The sequence below is a fragment of the Branchiostoma lanceolatum genome, chromosome 9, assembly GCF_035083965.1.
Source record: "Branchiostoma lanceolatum isolate klBraLanc5 chromosome 9, klBraLanc5.hap2, whole genome shotgun sequence".
Lineage (NCBI taxonomy): Eukaryota > Metazoa > Chordata > Leptocardii > Amphioxiformes > Branchiostomatidae > Branchiostoma > Branchiostoma lanceolatum.
Window position 1 is genome coordinate 20,325,282 of NC_089730.1, and position 14,627 is coordinate 20,339,908.

A 14,627-nucleotide genomic window follows, 5' to 3' on the forward strand; every position below is an offset into this window, starting at 1 on the left:
CACTTACCAAACGTAGTTTACACGAACGATAACTTTGCAAAACTTTATACAAAATCGAACTTCATGACTTTTGTGTAATAACATATTCACAATATGTGGCATGTGGAGTCACTGATCACCATGCACGATTTTACATTGCATTTTACTCTCTTTTTTTCAATACTATAGTATCTGTTCAGAAATGCCTACACTATGTACATGACACATAACATAAAATGTTGAAACATCTGTTCAGAAATACACATGTACATGTATACAACAACAGTAATCAACATCTGCTTGAAGAAGAACTAGTCGTCCTGCAGTGCAGGGTTGTGCCCCCAGGGGGCGTCCCTCATCACCATGGATGTGATGTCCTCCATTAGGAGCGCGCCGTCCAGAGAAAACGGTTCTGGGAAAGAGACGGAACACAAGAGACCGGTATCAGCATGATGTTTCATCAGTGTTATCATAGGAAATAACATATTGTAAATGCCCTTAAGTTTGCGAGGATTTAAATTCGCGGTTGGGATAAAATGGAGTGTTTCCGTTTGAAAGAAGAGGCAGATGACAGAACAAGCATTCTTGCGGTGGCCGGTAAGTTCGCGGTGAATCGTGAGTATTAAACCGCCGCCAAAACCTCAAAAAGCTAAAACTTTGTCGGTCACTTCAATTCCGGAGAGGACTGCATTCTTTTTTGTCTTTTCTCAGTTCATCTTTGATACTTCCGAGTCCACAATACAGCGGACTATTGGCAGTGCGCAATGTCAGTAGTGCAGTGGATGGCCCATTCAATTTTGACAAATTTTCAACGCATTTTTCTCACCTTCCCTGTGGCCCGTCTCAGGCTGGGTTGTGGGCTGGTACGGTAGCATGTCGTTCATGTCATTGTTAATATCATGTCTGGAAATCGAAAAAAAAGATATGATACATACGTCGCACCTTTTCATTTACTGAATTGCTAGTTATCAAGAGAATTCGTCAGTGATTGGTAAATGTTTAAAGATTAATATGAATGTAAACATTTATCGATCACTGATGAAAGATGTCGGGTGGATATATGAAACTTCTGACATTTTCATATTGTAATCCAGTGGTATAGATTGAATCAAATCATCATATTGATGATGATATTATAATTATAACATTCACGACTCACAGCCTATCCCATTCCGGTTCAGACTCCGCCTTCCACTTCCTCCGGTAGAAATAAACGCCGCCAACAACAGCGGCCACCAGCACTACGGCGGCAAGACTTCCTCCTGGGGGACAAACAAAACTTGACACGTGTTTACCACCATCATCTTTATCATCTCCAATATCGATGTTGTCATTAAGAAGGCCAATTGTTCAAAAATCACAAAACAAGACGAGTTATTCTTATCGCACCCGAAATCAAAGTTTGTAACCCACCTTTGTTATATACCTTGTCAGACACATTGTATCTAACCAAATGCTGAGATCACGTGCACTTAATTTATTTTTACTAGTGATTAGAGAGTACTTAGAGAGTTAAGTAGACTATTGAATGCTTTATGATGCGCGCGGAGTTAGTGGGTACACGGTATACTGTGAAGTAGTATGCATTTTATTTCCTAAAATCATCATTTATTGAAAATAACACCCCCTTCTGGAGTTGCACTTACCGATCGCCGCTCCTATGTTAACCGTACGTCCCAGTGTTCCCGGTGGCTCTGCAATAATGACAATAATTATATTCAATATTAGGCTCCAACAGATACAAAGCACACAAAGGAAGACACCGTGTCAACCTACTCAGCATGTTGAAGGGAGACCTCTAGCACAGAGGGCGAGGTCCTCCCACAGCAGGAAAGAATCTCCGAGAGCTAAGGGATCTCGCAAGCCGCAATGATACATGTTGGCGTGTCTGCTGCGCAGACCCCTTAAATTTTAAAACCGCACGCAGTGTTTTTCTAATAAACATTCCATAAACCCACGAACACACACACATTCATCTGACTCCATCTGATATATCAGCTATATACCCTGGAGGCAGTTTCGTATTGTGCAAATTATTGCAGCCTGACAGAATGATGCGTATACCTATTTCCTAAGAAGGAACGTTTACGTAAAATGACACTTTGATTTGAGCCCCTAGCAATTTCCTCTGTAACTATGATATCTAAGCGCTAGATATTGTCAACATGTCTTTTGAAATTTGATATCACTCTAATTCAGAGCATGTACAGTTTGCCTACCTTTTGTTTTATTGGAAGTAGGTGCCATGGTCGGCGTGTACGGAAGTGTCGTAAGAGTTGAAGCCCCCGGTCTTGTAGTTCTCGATATCGTTGATTCACTGCGTTGCGTTGTCGGATTTGTCGTCATTTCCGTCGTCGTTCTGTGTCTACTGGTTGTTACTAGCGGCGATGTTGTCATCGTTGTTGTTGTTGAAGGAAGGGGTTCAGTAGAGGGATGGTCTGTGGCGGGATGTGTGGTAAAGTAGGAGTCAGTAGTGACTACATCGGTGGTTCGTTGTGGAGTAGTTTCTACGGTCGTGGTTTCGGGTTGTGTAGTCGTTATCCAAGAGACTGGCGTTGTTATAGCGACGGTGGAAGGGTGAGATAAGGTAAAAATGTCCTCGGTTGTTTCACCAAGAGTTGTAGTTTCAGTCGTGGTTGTTGTAGTATCACCTTGAGTAGTTAGTCCAGTTGTGGTGTGTGACGCAGTAGTTCCGGGCGGCTTTGATGTTGTTGTCGGGCCGGCTGTGGATGGGATTGTTGGTGTTGGCGGTTGTGTGGTGCCAAGTTCTGTCGACCAAAAGATTTGAAAAAAAAATTCGTTCATCTTCTTTGAACAAAATACTCCACAGTTTTTGTTAATGTTTTGAAAAAAAAAAAAACACTATATAGAAACTGCGATCTCCGTCCAAAAGTCATTTCAGTCAATGGCTTCATCACCGTATGTATGCATTTTGATATAAATAAAGACATGATATGATAAACCATGTTCTCTTTCTTTCTCTCTCTCTTTCACTCTCTCATTCTCTTTTTTTATCCTCGCTATTTCATTTTCTCTTTCACTCTCTCATTCTCTTTTTTTATCCTCGCTATTTCATTCTCACTTTCGCTGTCTATCTCTCATTCTCTCTATCTCTTCTATTCTTTCTTTTTTATTCTCTCTTTCGCTATCTTTTATTCTCTCTATCTCTTCCATTCTTTCTTTTTCATTCTCTTTCGCTGTCTATCTATCATTCTCTTTCTTCTCTTTCTCTCCCTCTCTCTCTCTCTCTCTCTCTGGCAAAGATTTGGAATTAAGGACAATAGGAGGGCTAGTGCTTTCCATATGCTACTGATCAGACCTACAAATGTCGTCTCAGATGTTACTGGTCTTAAACGTGACATACCTTCGCACACAGGTATCTCTCCGTCCCACGTGCCGTTACGACAGGTGCGCACAGGTGACCCTGACGTCATGACGTAGCCTGGGTCGCACTCGTACACGGCCACGTACCCGAGGTCCTGGAGCGCCATCACGGTGACATGCGCGTGAGCCGGCGCCGAGGGACTCTTACAGGGCGCCGCTGTGAGGAAATATTGAGTGATATACTCTGAATAATTTCATCAAGTTGGTGAATAACATACAGCCGGCGTTCCGAGGGCGGTCTGTCATATTTTCTAAGGTAAATTATGTACTATAGATCTCCCAAACCCACTGTTTTTAGAAGTGATGGATTTATATAACCTGGTGGATTAATAACATACAAGGTTATATCAAGAAATGCACAAGATGTGCTCATGACTTATACTTATTGACGTTTTGTCTGCTTTGTTGTCTTTCAAATCATACTATTCCTTCCCGCAGACTGACCGACTTGTAAAGATCACCGTGGCATTAAAAGAAAACTGAATAGACCGATCCCAAAGCCACGCCCCCTGTTCGATTTCGAACACCTCCGTCAAAAACATTTCTGCCCCGCCAACGCTGTTTTTGACGGAGGTGGGCTAAATAGAACAGGGGGTTCTATGGGTCTTCTATTCGTTCGATATGGTGTTCGACAGGATCGGTCTATTGAAGCTTACGGAGACATGTCGGTTGCACCCCGCTCCACTCGGAGATACCGTCCGGCCGGGGCCCGCAGGTCCTCGCCCGGGAGCCGCGCGGGTAGTAGCCGGGGTTGCAGGTGAACGTGACGGTGCTGCCGACGTCATAACCATCGGGGCTGTGCTGGGCGCCGTCTGCGGGCACGCCGGGGTCGAGGCAGGGGGGCCAGCTGGATCCTGACGGTTCAGGAGTAACGCAAAGATCGGTAAAACTGGAGTACTCTCCCAGCCCAACATAAACTCTCATTACAAACTCTGAACTTTTAGCTTAAGACGCGGATCTTTTAGGCAATATGCCTCCTATCCGAACACTATGTTATGTTATGTTATGTTATGAATTAGTTCTACCAAGGAGGTTTTATAAAAAAAAAAGTATATAAAACCGCCTTGGTTCTACCCTTAATGCTTCGGTCCCAGTTGAAAAAAAGGGCCCCGCCGTGTAGTTGACGGGCTGTGTTTTTTTGCACTTTCTGGCGTGACCCCTACGTGCCCTGTGGGTCACCCCGCGACTACCGCGCTATTTTTGGGTACGGCCGGGCCCCGTGGTGACTTTAACTCGGCCGTAAAATCAACGCGGGACCCGGTAACAAATAGCTATGCCTGAGAGTCAGTGTAATGTACTGAATTTGCTGTGGTAAACCTATTGCATTGCGTTACGTTACATATAACAGAGCCCATACGTGTACAGTAGGGTCTGTGGCCGTCCCAGCTGTACTTGTAGACCGTTCCCTCTGCGCATGTCAGGGTCGACTGTCCGACCATCTCGTACCCAGGTTCGCACGAGTACGTCACCGAGTCTCCCGGATGGAACACCTTCCCGGCAAGCTCGGGCAGTGACGTGGTCGAGTCCGTCCGCAAACCGTGGTGGATCTTCCCCGGGTCGCCGCAGTATTCAGCTACGATGGAACCGAAAAAAATGTATAAGTGTGTGTGTGTGTGTGTGTGTGTGTGTGTGTGTGTGTGTGTGTGTGTGTGTGTGTGAGTGTGTGTGTGTGTGTGTGCGTGCGTGTGTGTGAGTGTGTGTGTGTGTGTGGGGGGGGGCTTGGCTTAGTTAGTTGGCACTTAATTAGTTCGATGTAGGATCAGCGATTACTCGATAGGCTTGCAAAGACAGGCTGACAGAAGCAGGCCAATGCTAAGCAGACTGGGCCCGGTAGAACACCCCAAAGCTGACCCATAGGGACTGGTGACCAGGTTTCTGAAACAATCTCTTCCACACAGAATATATAGTCTGCAGGTAAGCGATCAAACGAGCCCTGCGGAGCTTCACTTCAACTTAAGATACCCCCAAATGACCCCGCGAGGGGCAAAGTAGAGAAGGAGGAGGTCCCAGGCTAAGGCGGGCAGGCCTCCAGCCTGGCGCGGAATGACTCAAATGTGGGAGCCGTAACAACCACGCCAGGCAGAGCTAGAATATAATCGATACCAGGCTATTCTAGACCCACATTCTGAAGAAGAAAAAATACTTGGATGACAATGTTCTTTATTCACAACGAAGACATGAAATCAAAGCCCATGTTTCTGTGACCGCCTGTCACCTTCATTAGGGCAATTAGTTCGTTAAAAAAAGGTTCCTACTGGTCTAGTACTGTCACTGCAGAGACGCCTAACCTGCAGTCTGGAATTATAGTGAAACGTCGGTTGTGATTGTATGTCCTGGTTGTTAGTAAAGAACACTCTTATCCAGTAAGTCTCCAACCTAATGAAATGATTCACGGATACAACAATACTTACACGAGAAGAAAATCTCCACGCTGGACCCCCTGATGAGGGAGCCGGAGTACTGAACATCCACCCGCCCGAAGTTGTGTTCTCGGTCCGTCTCTAACATGTTGTCGGGAGGGTAAGGAGTCTGCTGGTCCAGCCGACAGTTCAGATTGCGACCTGGTGAGGAACAGGTGGTTGAATTTTGTACAAATCTGGACCCAGACACGTGCATAATAATATCAGTCGCTCGGTGAGATACGGCGTGGCAGTAAAGCTGGTATGTTACGCTAGAGGGTTCCCAATTCAAATTCAAGTTAGAAATGTATACGTAACGTAACATCACCAATTAACGTCCGATTTATTCAAAACGTATTTATCTTAAAACCGCGCGGACAGAGCCAAATTTCAAACCCATGGGCAGAAATGTCAGCTCTTCTAAAAATAAAATCCATGGTCTGTAAGTTTTTCTCCGCCTGTTTAACGCCGTGCGAGCATGTATTTATACTGAGGTATATGATGAAGAATTGTGCTAGGGTAACCCATTATCGTCCACTTCTGAATCTTTTCCCTTCTAGTGCTATGCTTGAAGAACATAGACCAGAAAAAAATGCACAGTAACTGTCCAAAGTAGTCTGCAGACAAATGATAGTAAAATCACTATATCTGTCCGGCCACTTGCTTAACGCGATGGAAAAAAAACACAATGTTTATCTGTAAATTTCCCCCCACATGCGCGGCACATGGCGTTCACGTGGTAAACGCATGGCCATTATGTTTTGCTGTGCAAAAATTAAAGAGATGGCTAAGGATCATACTTATGATGTTCTTTATTGCTCATGAGAACAGGCTTTGGCATAATACACCGCGACATGTGGACATGAGCCAAACCGGACGTAAATAGGTTCTGCACGTAAATAGGTCATGTTACGTTAGGTTTAAGTAGGGTTCAACAGCAGGGGAAGTGTTTCTGGATAAAAAAATGTATCGGCAAGTTGACTTTGAATTTGGACTACACAGAAGAAGAATCGAATCCCGGCGGATACGTACAGGGATTTTTCTGTATTTTGGGTGGATACTGACGGATACTGACGGATCCAACGTAACTAACGGATCTGGCTAAATCCGCACGGGCTTTGGAATATTTCCGGATGAGTGCCTGTACGTATCCGCCGGGATCCGATGCCATTTCGTGCAGCGCTAGCCTCTTCCAGAGTGGGTCGCCTAATGTCCTTCTCTCCGTAGACGACTCCCTAGGAATACTTTTGACTCTATTTGGCCAATTTTTACCATTTTTCCAGCGATCCGCGGAGCCTGGTAGAGGCTATGTGAGGCCCGGGTTGCGGTGAATAGAGAGACAGCCTGAAAATAGGCTAGGTATGCTAATGTAATGCTAGGGTCACATTTCCTAACCGGGGCCCGGCCGGGCTGTTTACGGAAACGAAAAATCAAAGTGTTTGCCCATACATTTGCACAAGCTATGCTCTTGAATAATTTTAGGTACGTTTTGTGTTTTTGATGTCTTTCATATCATCCTTTTCGTTCACAAGGACTGCTCGGCCGGGCCCCGGATAGGAAATGTGACCCTAGCATAAGAAGTCAGACACATGTACAGATACGTAATGTACGCAAAATGGATTGGACAACCTACCGTTCACCTCTATGTACTCGTGACTTGTCCTGAAGTCCGTGCGGTTGAAGAAGAGCCTGAGTCCGTAGCCGTTCCCGGGGTAGATGGTCCACCGGCAGTCGCGGTTCGGCTCCTCGGCGTCCGGGTCGGGCCAGCCCGGGCTGCGCAGCGCCCCGTAACCCACCCCGCTGTCCAGAACTCCGCACCTCGCTGCATGGTGTCGAGCAAATACACATCAGGTGTAAATGAGTACCTAACTCATCTAGGGTTAGGGACGTTCCTCGGATAGGACGTTAAATGGAGGTCCCGTGCTTGGGGAGAGCCACACCCCGCGCACGTTAAAGAACCCACCACACCTTTCGGAAAAGAGAAGGGGCATGCCCCGGTGTGCGATGGATCAAAACCTACAGTCCTATGACCGCACATGGGTTCGCTCTTAGTAATAGCCTCCGGCTAGTTGGGCAACCCTGGCATGTACATGCTGAACCAATAAGTAAGTAAATACACATTATTGCATCTCATCTCTCATCTATCATTCAGTATAACTTCACTTAAGAGACTCTTGAAGTAACGGAAATGAACAAAACGAACGGACATGGACCATGAATCAGCTTTTGTCTTACTCGTGTTGTATGTTGTACCGATTGTATATGCTGTACCATATATATGTTATGAAATCTGTTGATAGAGTTAGCTTACGTTAGGATTTAAATAACTGTGTATCTCTGCTATACTGTATCTGACCCTTACCTCTTCCCTCATGACCTCGATGAAAAGCGACCTGCGTGCCGATTTGAGCTTATCATGAATAAACAAAGGTTCACACATACAAACGATTTGACCGTCTGATCATTCTCGAGTTAAAATGACTGAAAAGGTCACAATTTTCTCCACCAACCTCTGCTTGGAGAGTGTCATGTATGTATTGAAATCTGTACAATGTTGAAAAGTGGTCAAATTTTATTTTATTTTTAATATTAGTAAAAAGTATACCGTTACCTGTGCACGTGACGTTAGACAACAGTTCGCCTGTGCGGAGGCGCCACTGCGGGAAAGTCCTGCCGCGCTTCTGTTCACACTGGAACACGTCACCAACCACGGAGGAGGACTGCGTACCGCTAGCACACTCCAGCCGGAGCTTTGGTCAGAACAAGAACAGGATACACAGTTTCTTTCTCCTTTTCTTTCCCTCCCGCTTTTATACACAATATATAAACATATATTGAGAGGTACATACGAGATAGATACATGTATATAGATGGGTGGAAGGATAGATAATTAAGATGGATAGAGCGAGATAGATGGATGAACACAAAGCTAGATATTAGATAGATAGATACATGGATATCAAATAGAAATATAACTTGGATAGATGGGTAGATGGATAGATGGGTAGATGGGTAGATGGATAGATGGGTAGATGGATGGATAGATAGATAGATAGATAGATAGATAGATAGATAGATAGATAGATAGATAGATAGATAGATAGATAGATAGATAGATAGATAGATAGATAGATAGATAGATTGATAGATACATAGATTTCGGCTAGAAATTATGTAAACATCACACACACAAAAGAGAGCTGCGCTTCCCGTACCGTGTCGTCTATCCTGTACGGCCCGTGTGGGGGGAACGTCCTGCCGTTCGGGACGGGGCCGTAGTCCACACACTCCCCTGGGTGGGGGGTACCGGCCGGTAGAACTGTAGAAAAAACATTTAATGGTCTGAAAGTAATATGAACATGTAGCTTCAAATAATATATTACAAATACAAGTACCCAGACTTGTTGTGTTTTCTAAGCAAGAGCTATAGGAGCTAGGCACCGTGTGCTATACTATACCGTAGTCTGTACTACTTTAAATCACTTACATTTATCTTGTTGGATCAGATTGTATTCAGTTGGACATCAATCTTATTTGAATCTTGAATAGCTTAGGTTTGCCACTATTGATTTCTGTGGTGCTGTTGTATAATGAAATATTGTGTTTGAGTGCAGTGCCACTTTGTTTCATTTGGTCACTTATGATTAAAAAAACTAAAGATATGATGACTTTCAAGAATAAAGCAGTACGACTGCTAGCTATCGGCTGAGTGAGTGAAACATTAGACACGTTTTGAAATACAATTGCCAGCCATCATGACTTACTGCGATAGTCCAGATAGAACCCCTCCATGTTTATCGTGTCGTCCCCTCCGTAAGCCCGGAATGTGATAAAGACCTGGTTCGTGTAGCTGATGATCGGGCCCGGACGCGCCGGGTGGTGCTGGGTGGATTTACCTGTCCATCTGTAGTAAGTAAATTATGCATCATTTGTACGACCACTACTGAAATACTGTGCGCCAGTCTGGCATCCGGGGCTCACCTGCGCACAGTCGGACAAGCTCGAAGCAGTTCAACGGAGAGCAGTTCGGACAATACTTGGAAGGCGGTTTACTAGCTATGAACAAGCCAGGAAAGACTTTTACCTCCCGTTGCTCTCAGACCGCAGGCAGAAACTGTGTCTTAAGTTTGGGACTCAGTTGGAATCACATAGTTCGTCAATGGTGCCACCAAAGGGGTCTGACTGACACGATAGATCCACCAGAAACAGGGACAAATATCGACCTATCGAGTGCAGGACAGACAGACTTAAGAACTCTCCCATATCCTATATTGTTCGACTTCTAAATGCTTAAGTTCTTATATTTTACCAAGGCTTTTAAAGTGTATGCTCATTTTCTAATAGTATATTTTAGATTTTGCTAATGCAAAACCAAACGTCTGTTTATCACGGTCTTTTATATGATAATGTTGCCATGTTTTTATGTAATAATGTTGCCATGTTGTACAGAAATTAATTTTAAACATTGTCAAATCCGCAATTCAGCCTAATAGGCTGCGAGGGATTTATTTTTGAATAAACCATTCATCATCATCATCATTAAAGCAGTCATCCTCAATTGAGGTGAAGCGTAATGCTTTTTCAAGTAGCTACATGTAATGATAGTGCAATGCGGCTTCGCCACGGCTTGCGTTTTTGGCCAAGCACACCGGGTCACCCCTAATCTTCTCGATAAGTATGTTTGGTTCTTTTACGTGCAGAAGTTTGGCGCTTGAGGCTGACGCAGAAATGTTTGCGGTGGTTTTATGTTCGTGGTGTAGCAGCATGTGACTATAGCGCTGCCGCAAACTTGAAAACACCGCAGATACTCCATTTTCGCCCTTACGCGAAATAAAACCCACGCGAACTTAAAGGCATTTACAGTATTAAGCCTACCTGTATAGCATGTTTTCCTGCGATTTACCCCCATCATAGATACTGACAAGGTTTGGGTTTCTTTGATCCGCCGACTCCTTCAGCTGGATGCCCTTGAAAGTGACCTTGACGGTGTAGCCGTCGGGTGCCCGGATGTTCCACTCGCACTGCTGGTTGTTGTTGTAGAAGTGCGGGTACCGGCCCGGGCTGGAGATGTTTCCTATCGGGTCTATCAGCAACATAGTCCCCAGGGGGCAGGAGGCTGGAGCAGGGCATGTTATATGATGTTAGATTAGTTATTTAGTACGCTAGTATAGACAGTTACTGGTGTAGTAGTGCGGGTACCGGCCGGAGCTGGAGATGTTTCCTATCGGATCCGTCAGCAGCACAGTCCCCAGGGTACAGGAGGCTGGAGCAGGGCATGTTATATGATGTTAGATTAGTTATTTAGTACGCTAGTATAGACAGTTACTGGTGTAGTAGTGCGGGTACCGGCCGGGGCTGGAGATGTTTCCTATCGGGTCTATCAGCAACATAGTCCCCAGGGAACAGGAGGCTGGAGCAGGGCATGTTATATGATGTTAGATTAGTTATTTAGTACGCTAGTATAGACAGTTACTGGTGTAGTAGTGTGGGTACCGGCCGGGACTGGAGATGTTTCCTATCGGGTCCGTCAGTAACATAGTCCCCAGGGAACAGGAGGCTGTAGCAGGGCATGTTATATGATGTTAGATTAGTTATTTAGTACGCTAGTATAGACAGTTACTGGTGTAGTAGTGCGGGTACCGGCCGGGGCTGGAGATGTTTCCTATCGGGTCCGTCAGCAACATAGTCCCCAGGGTACAGGAGGCTGGAGCAGGGCATGTTATATGATGTTAGATTAGTTATTTAGTACGCTAGTATAGACAGTTACTGGTGTAGTAGTGCGGGTACCGGCCGGGGCTGGAGATGTTTCCTATCGGGTCCGTCAGCAACATAGTCCCCAGGGAACAGGAGGCTGGAGCAGGGTATGTTATATGATGTTAGATTAGTTATTTAGTACGCTAGTATAGACAGTTACTGGTGTAGTAGTGCGGGTACCGGCCGGGGCTGGAGATGTTTCCTATCGGGTCCGTCAGTAGCATAGTCCCCAGGGTACAGGAGACTGGAGCAGGGCATGTTACATGATGTTAGATTAGTTATTTAGTACGCTAGTATAGACAGTTACTGGTGTAGTAGTGCGGGTACCGGCCGGGGCTGGAGATGTTTCCTATCGGGTCCGTCAGTAGCATAGTCCCCAGGGTACAGGAGACTGGAGCAGGGTATGTTATATGATGTTAGATTAGTTATTTAGTACGCTAGTATAGACAGTTACTGGTGTAGTAGTGCGGGTACCGGCCGGGGCTGGAGATGTTTCCTATCGGGTCCGTCAGTAGCATAGTCCCCAGGGTACAGGAGGCTGGAGCAGGGCATGTTATATGATGTTAGATTAGTTATTTAGTACGCTAGTATAGACAGTCCGCAGTTACTGGTGTAGTAGTGCGGGTACCTGCCGGGACTGGAGATGTTTCCTATCGGGTCCGTCAGCAACATAGTCCCCAGGGAACAGGAGACTGGAACAGGGCATGTTATAATTCATTTTCATTATGCGTTTTGCCCATACAATATCAAACAAGTCAATCTCAACTTATATTGATGATTTTGACCTTCTTGAAAAGATGCTGCTACAGTAAGAATTAGTTCAGTGCTTATGCTAAGGTCCCATTTCCAACCCGGGGCCCGGTCGGGCAGCTTGTGGGAACGAAAACTATGATATAAAAGACAAAAAAACATACGAAACTTTTGAAAAAATTATTCCTTACCATACGTTATGTATATTCTTGATATGCGTCTTTTATTGTTTGTTTTCTTAAACAGCCCGGCCGGGCCCCGGCTTGGAAATATGACCGTAGCATAAGATGAGTCGCCCCTACAGCCTTCCACTGAGCGAGTTCATTAAAAAAACTATTTTCGATCCATGTTCTTTACTTTAATGTTATTAGTAGGAGTTTTTTGTGCGATGCTAGAAAGATGCGCAAAATGTCGAAAGAAAAAACATAAAGCACTGAGATTGGGCTATATCCGGCCTTGCATCTGCTTGGAGATGACGTAAGCATGTACACATATGCAATGCTATGGGTATGCACGAATCGACCCTGTTCTAACGTTCTATTATATCGATCGAGCAGATGTCATGTGTTTAAACTTTAGGCTATGAGACGGACTTTGGTTAATGCGTCATAACGTCAACATAACACGGGCGTTTTGACATAGAAAAAAGAAAAAGGCACTGTAAATTCAGAAATGTTCGCGGTGGTTTTATGTTCGCGGTTTTCACGGCGACCGTTTCACTGCGAACTTAAAACCACCGCGATCATTTTGTCCAATACTGTAGCAGTGCGTTGATATAGCACTGCCACAAACTTAAAAACACGGCAAATATTCCATTTTCGCCTTGGTGACACAATTTTGACATGATCCAGGCGTTTTGGCATAGAAAAAATGCTATCCTTTTAACAAATTACCATATATCAACGCACAAAAATAGGGAGATGTCAAAATCTTGATAAATCCAGGGCAAGTAAACTTAATGGATGACAGACGAAAAATTTAATGTGAGAGAAAAAACTCAAGACGGGTGAAAAATAGACAATGTGCCCAATATGTCTAATTCTGAATTATAAACGTTGTCACAAGAATTGAAGCGGCATAGTATCACAGCCCACAACTCCTTTATTCCTATATCCAGGAGGTGCAGGGAGTGACGCCATTGTTGTAGCCTAGTATTAAGAACTACACTCAAGGCTACCACACTAGTGACGTCACTTCTACAAAGACCGAACTAGTTTCACTTTCATAACTACACCCATGGCTAAATCACTGAGTACAATCAAGGCCACCACACGACATATTTTCCCATTCTCATTATTTTCTTTTCATGTAGACCATCGCCGGAGAGGAACGAAATTTCTATTCTTTTTATAAATGAGGCCCAAATAAATGTTCGCGCGCCTGGATGTTATCCATAAATTGACTTGCTGCTGCCTTAGATGTGATCATCCTCAAACTGTTGCCATGCTCTCAAAAACATCTATAGAGTGATGTAGAATCTAGTCCTGCGTAGAGTTTGTAACCTACATTCATGGCTTACCCTCTACAGATAGGCAGGTGACCATTTTAATTGTCAAGACTGGGCCAAGGACATTTGTCTGTCGTATTAAAAATGTTTTTGGCGTCATATTCTTGAAACAAAACGTGCAGGCCAAAATTGCTGAACTCACCTTTATCCCTGAACTCTGCCGAAGCTCCGATGACCGCCAAGAACACCACGAACATGGTCATTGTCATGGTCTTTCTCTTCTGTGCATTTTTGCTCACGTCAGGAGTTCGCCACTTCCGCAAAGTTGTTGCAACCAATCCTATGTTTACACGGGACAGCGGACCTTTCGACATGACGGAGCCAACATAAGGTTGAACATTAACGAAGTGACCCAGTCTGTTTATTTATGGCTCTTAATACGCCCAGGTTGCGAGCTTCTCGTGTATATAAATCTGATTCAGTAGATTGAGATTGTAAATACTGACTTTTATGTAGTATGTATGTATGTCTTATTTTTGTCTGTTTTATGTCCATGAAGATTAGCCGCTTGCAGATCTTACATGTTGGCTAATGGACTTAATAAAGTATCCAATATCCAGTCTATATGTACATACTGCGCTCACAGGGGTTAGACGAAAACACGTAACAATCGATGTAAACTATGAGGCTATGTCGTACATAGCCTAGTACACATGTGGGTAAGTTGCTTCTAACTGACTGCTTTGAGTGCTGATAGAAAGGTACATATTGGTCAAATATCTTAATGATGCTCCTTGTAAGCAATCTAAATTGCATTTTTATGACCTTATCTATTTATTTATTGGCAAATGTTACAACACATTGCTGACAGCTGGAAGCCGCCGAGCCAAAGCTGAGAAAGGCTTATAGTGACA

General features: G+C 44.4%; 2 protein-coding genes across 2 annotated transcripts; both read right to left on the reverse strand.

Moving 5' to 3' along the window:
* Positions 1–169: 169 nt before the first annotated feature.
* LOC136442330 (uncharacterized) lies at positions 170–2,614 on the reverse strand. Its single transcript, XM_066439129.1, has 5 exons — positions 2,199–2,614; positions 1,626–1,673; positions 1,139–1,241; positions 806–882; positions 170–391 (listed from the first exon to the last, which is right to left on the reverse strand). Exons 1-5 carry the CDS (start codon positions 2,374–2,376, stop codon positions 291–293), a joined length of 507 nt encoding a protein of 168 aa, XP_066295226.1. The 5' UTR covers positions 2,377–2,614; the 3' UTR covers positions 170–290.
* A 1,411-nt stretch (positions 2,615–4,025) lies between these two features.
* Positions 4,026–14,087, reverse strand: LOC136442677 (CUB and sushi domain-containing protein 1-like). Its single transcript, XM_066439621.1, has 14 exons — positions 13,916–14,087; positions 12,125–12,208; positions 11,971–12,054; positions 11,677–11,760; positions 11,383–11,466; positions 11,089–11,172; positions 10,942–11,025; positions 10,638–10,878; positions 9,527–9,666; positions 8,978–9,081; positions 8,374–8,512; positions 7,396–7,584; positions 5,775–5,924; positions 4,026–4,936 (listed from the first exon to the last, which is right to left on the reverse strand). Exons 1-14 carry the CDS (start codon positions 14,085–14,087, stop codon positions 4,635–4,637), a joined length of 1,941 nt encoding a protein of 646 aa, XP_066295718.1. The 3' UTR covers positions 4,026–4,634.
* Between the last annotated feature and the right edge of the window lie 540 nt (positions 14,088–14,627).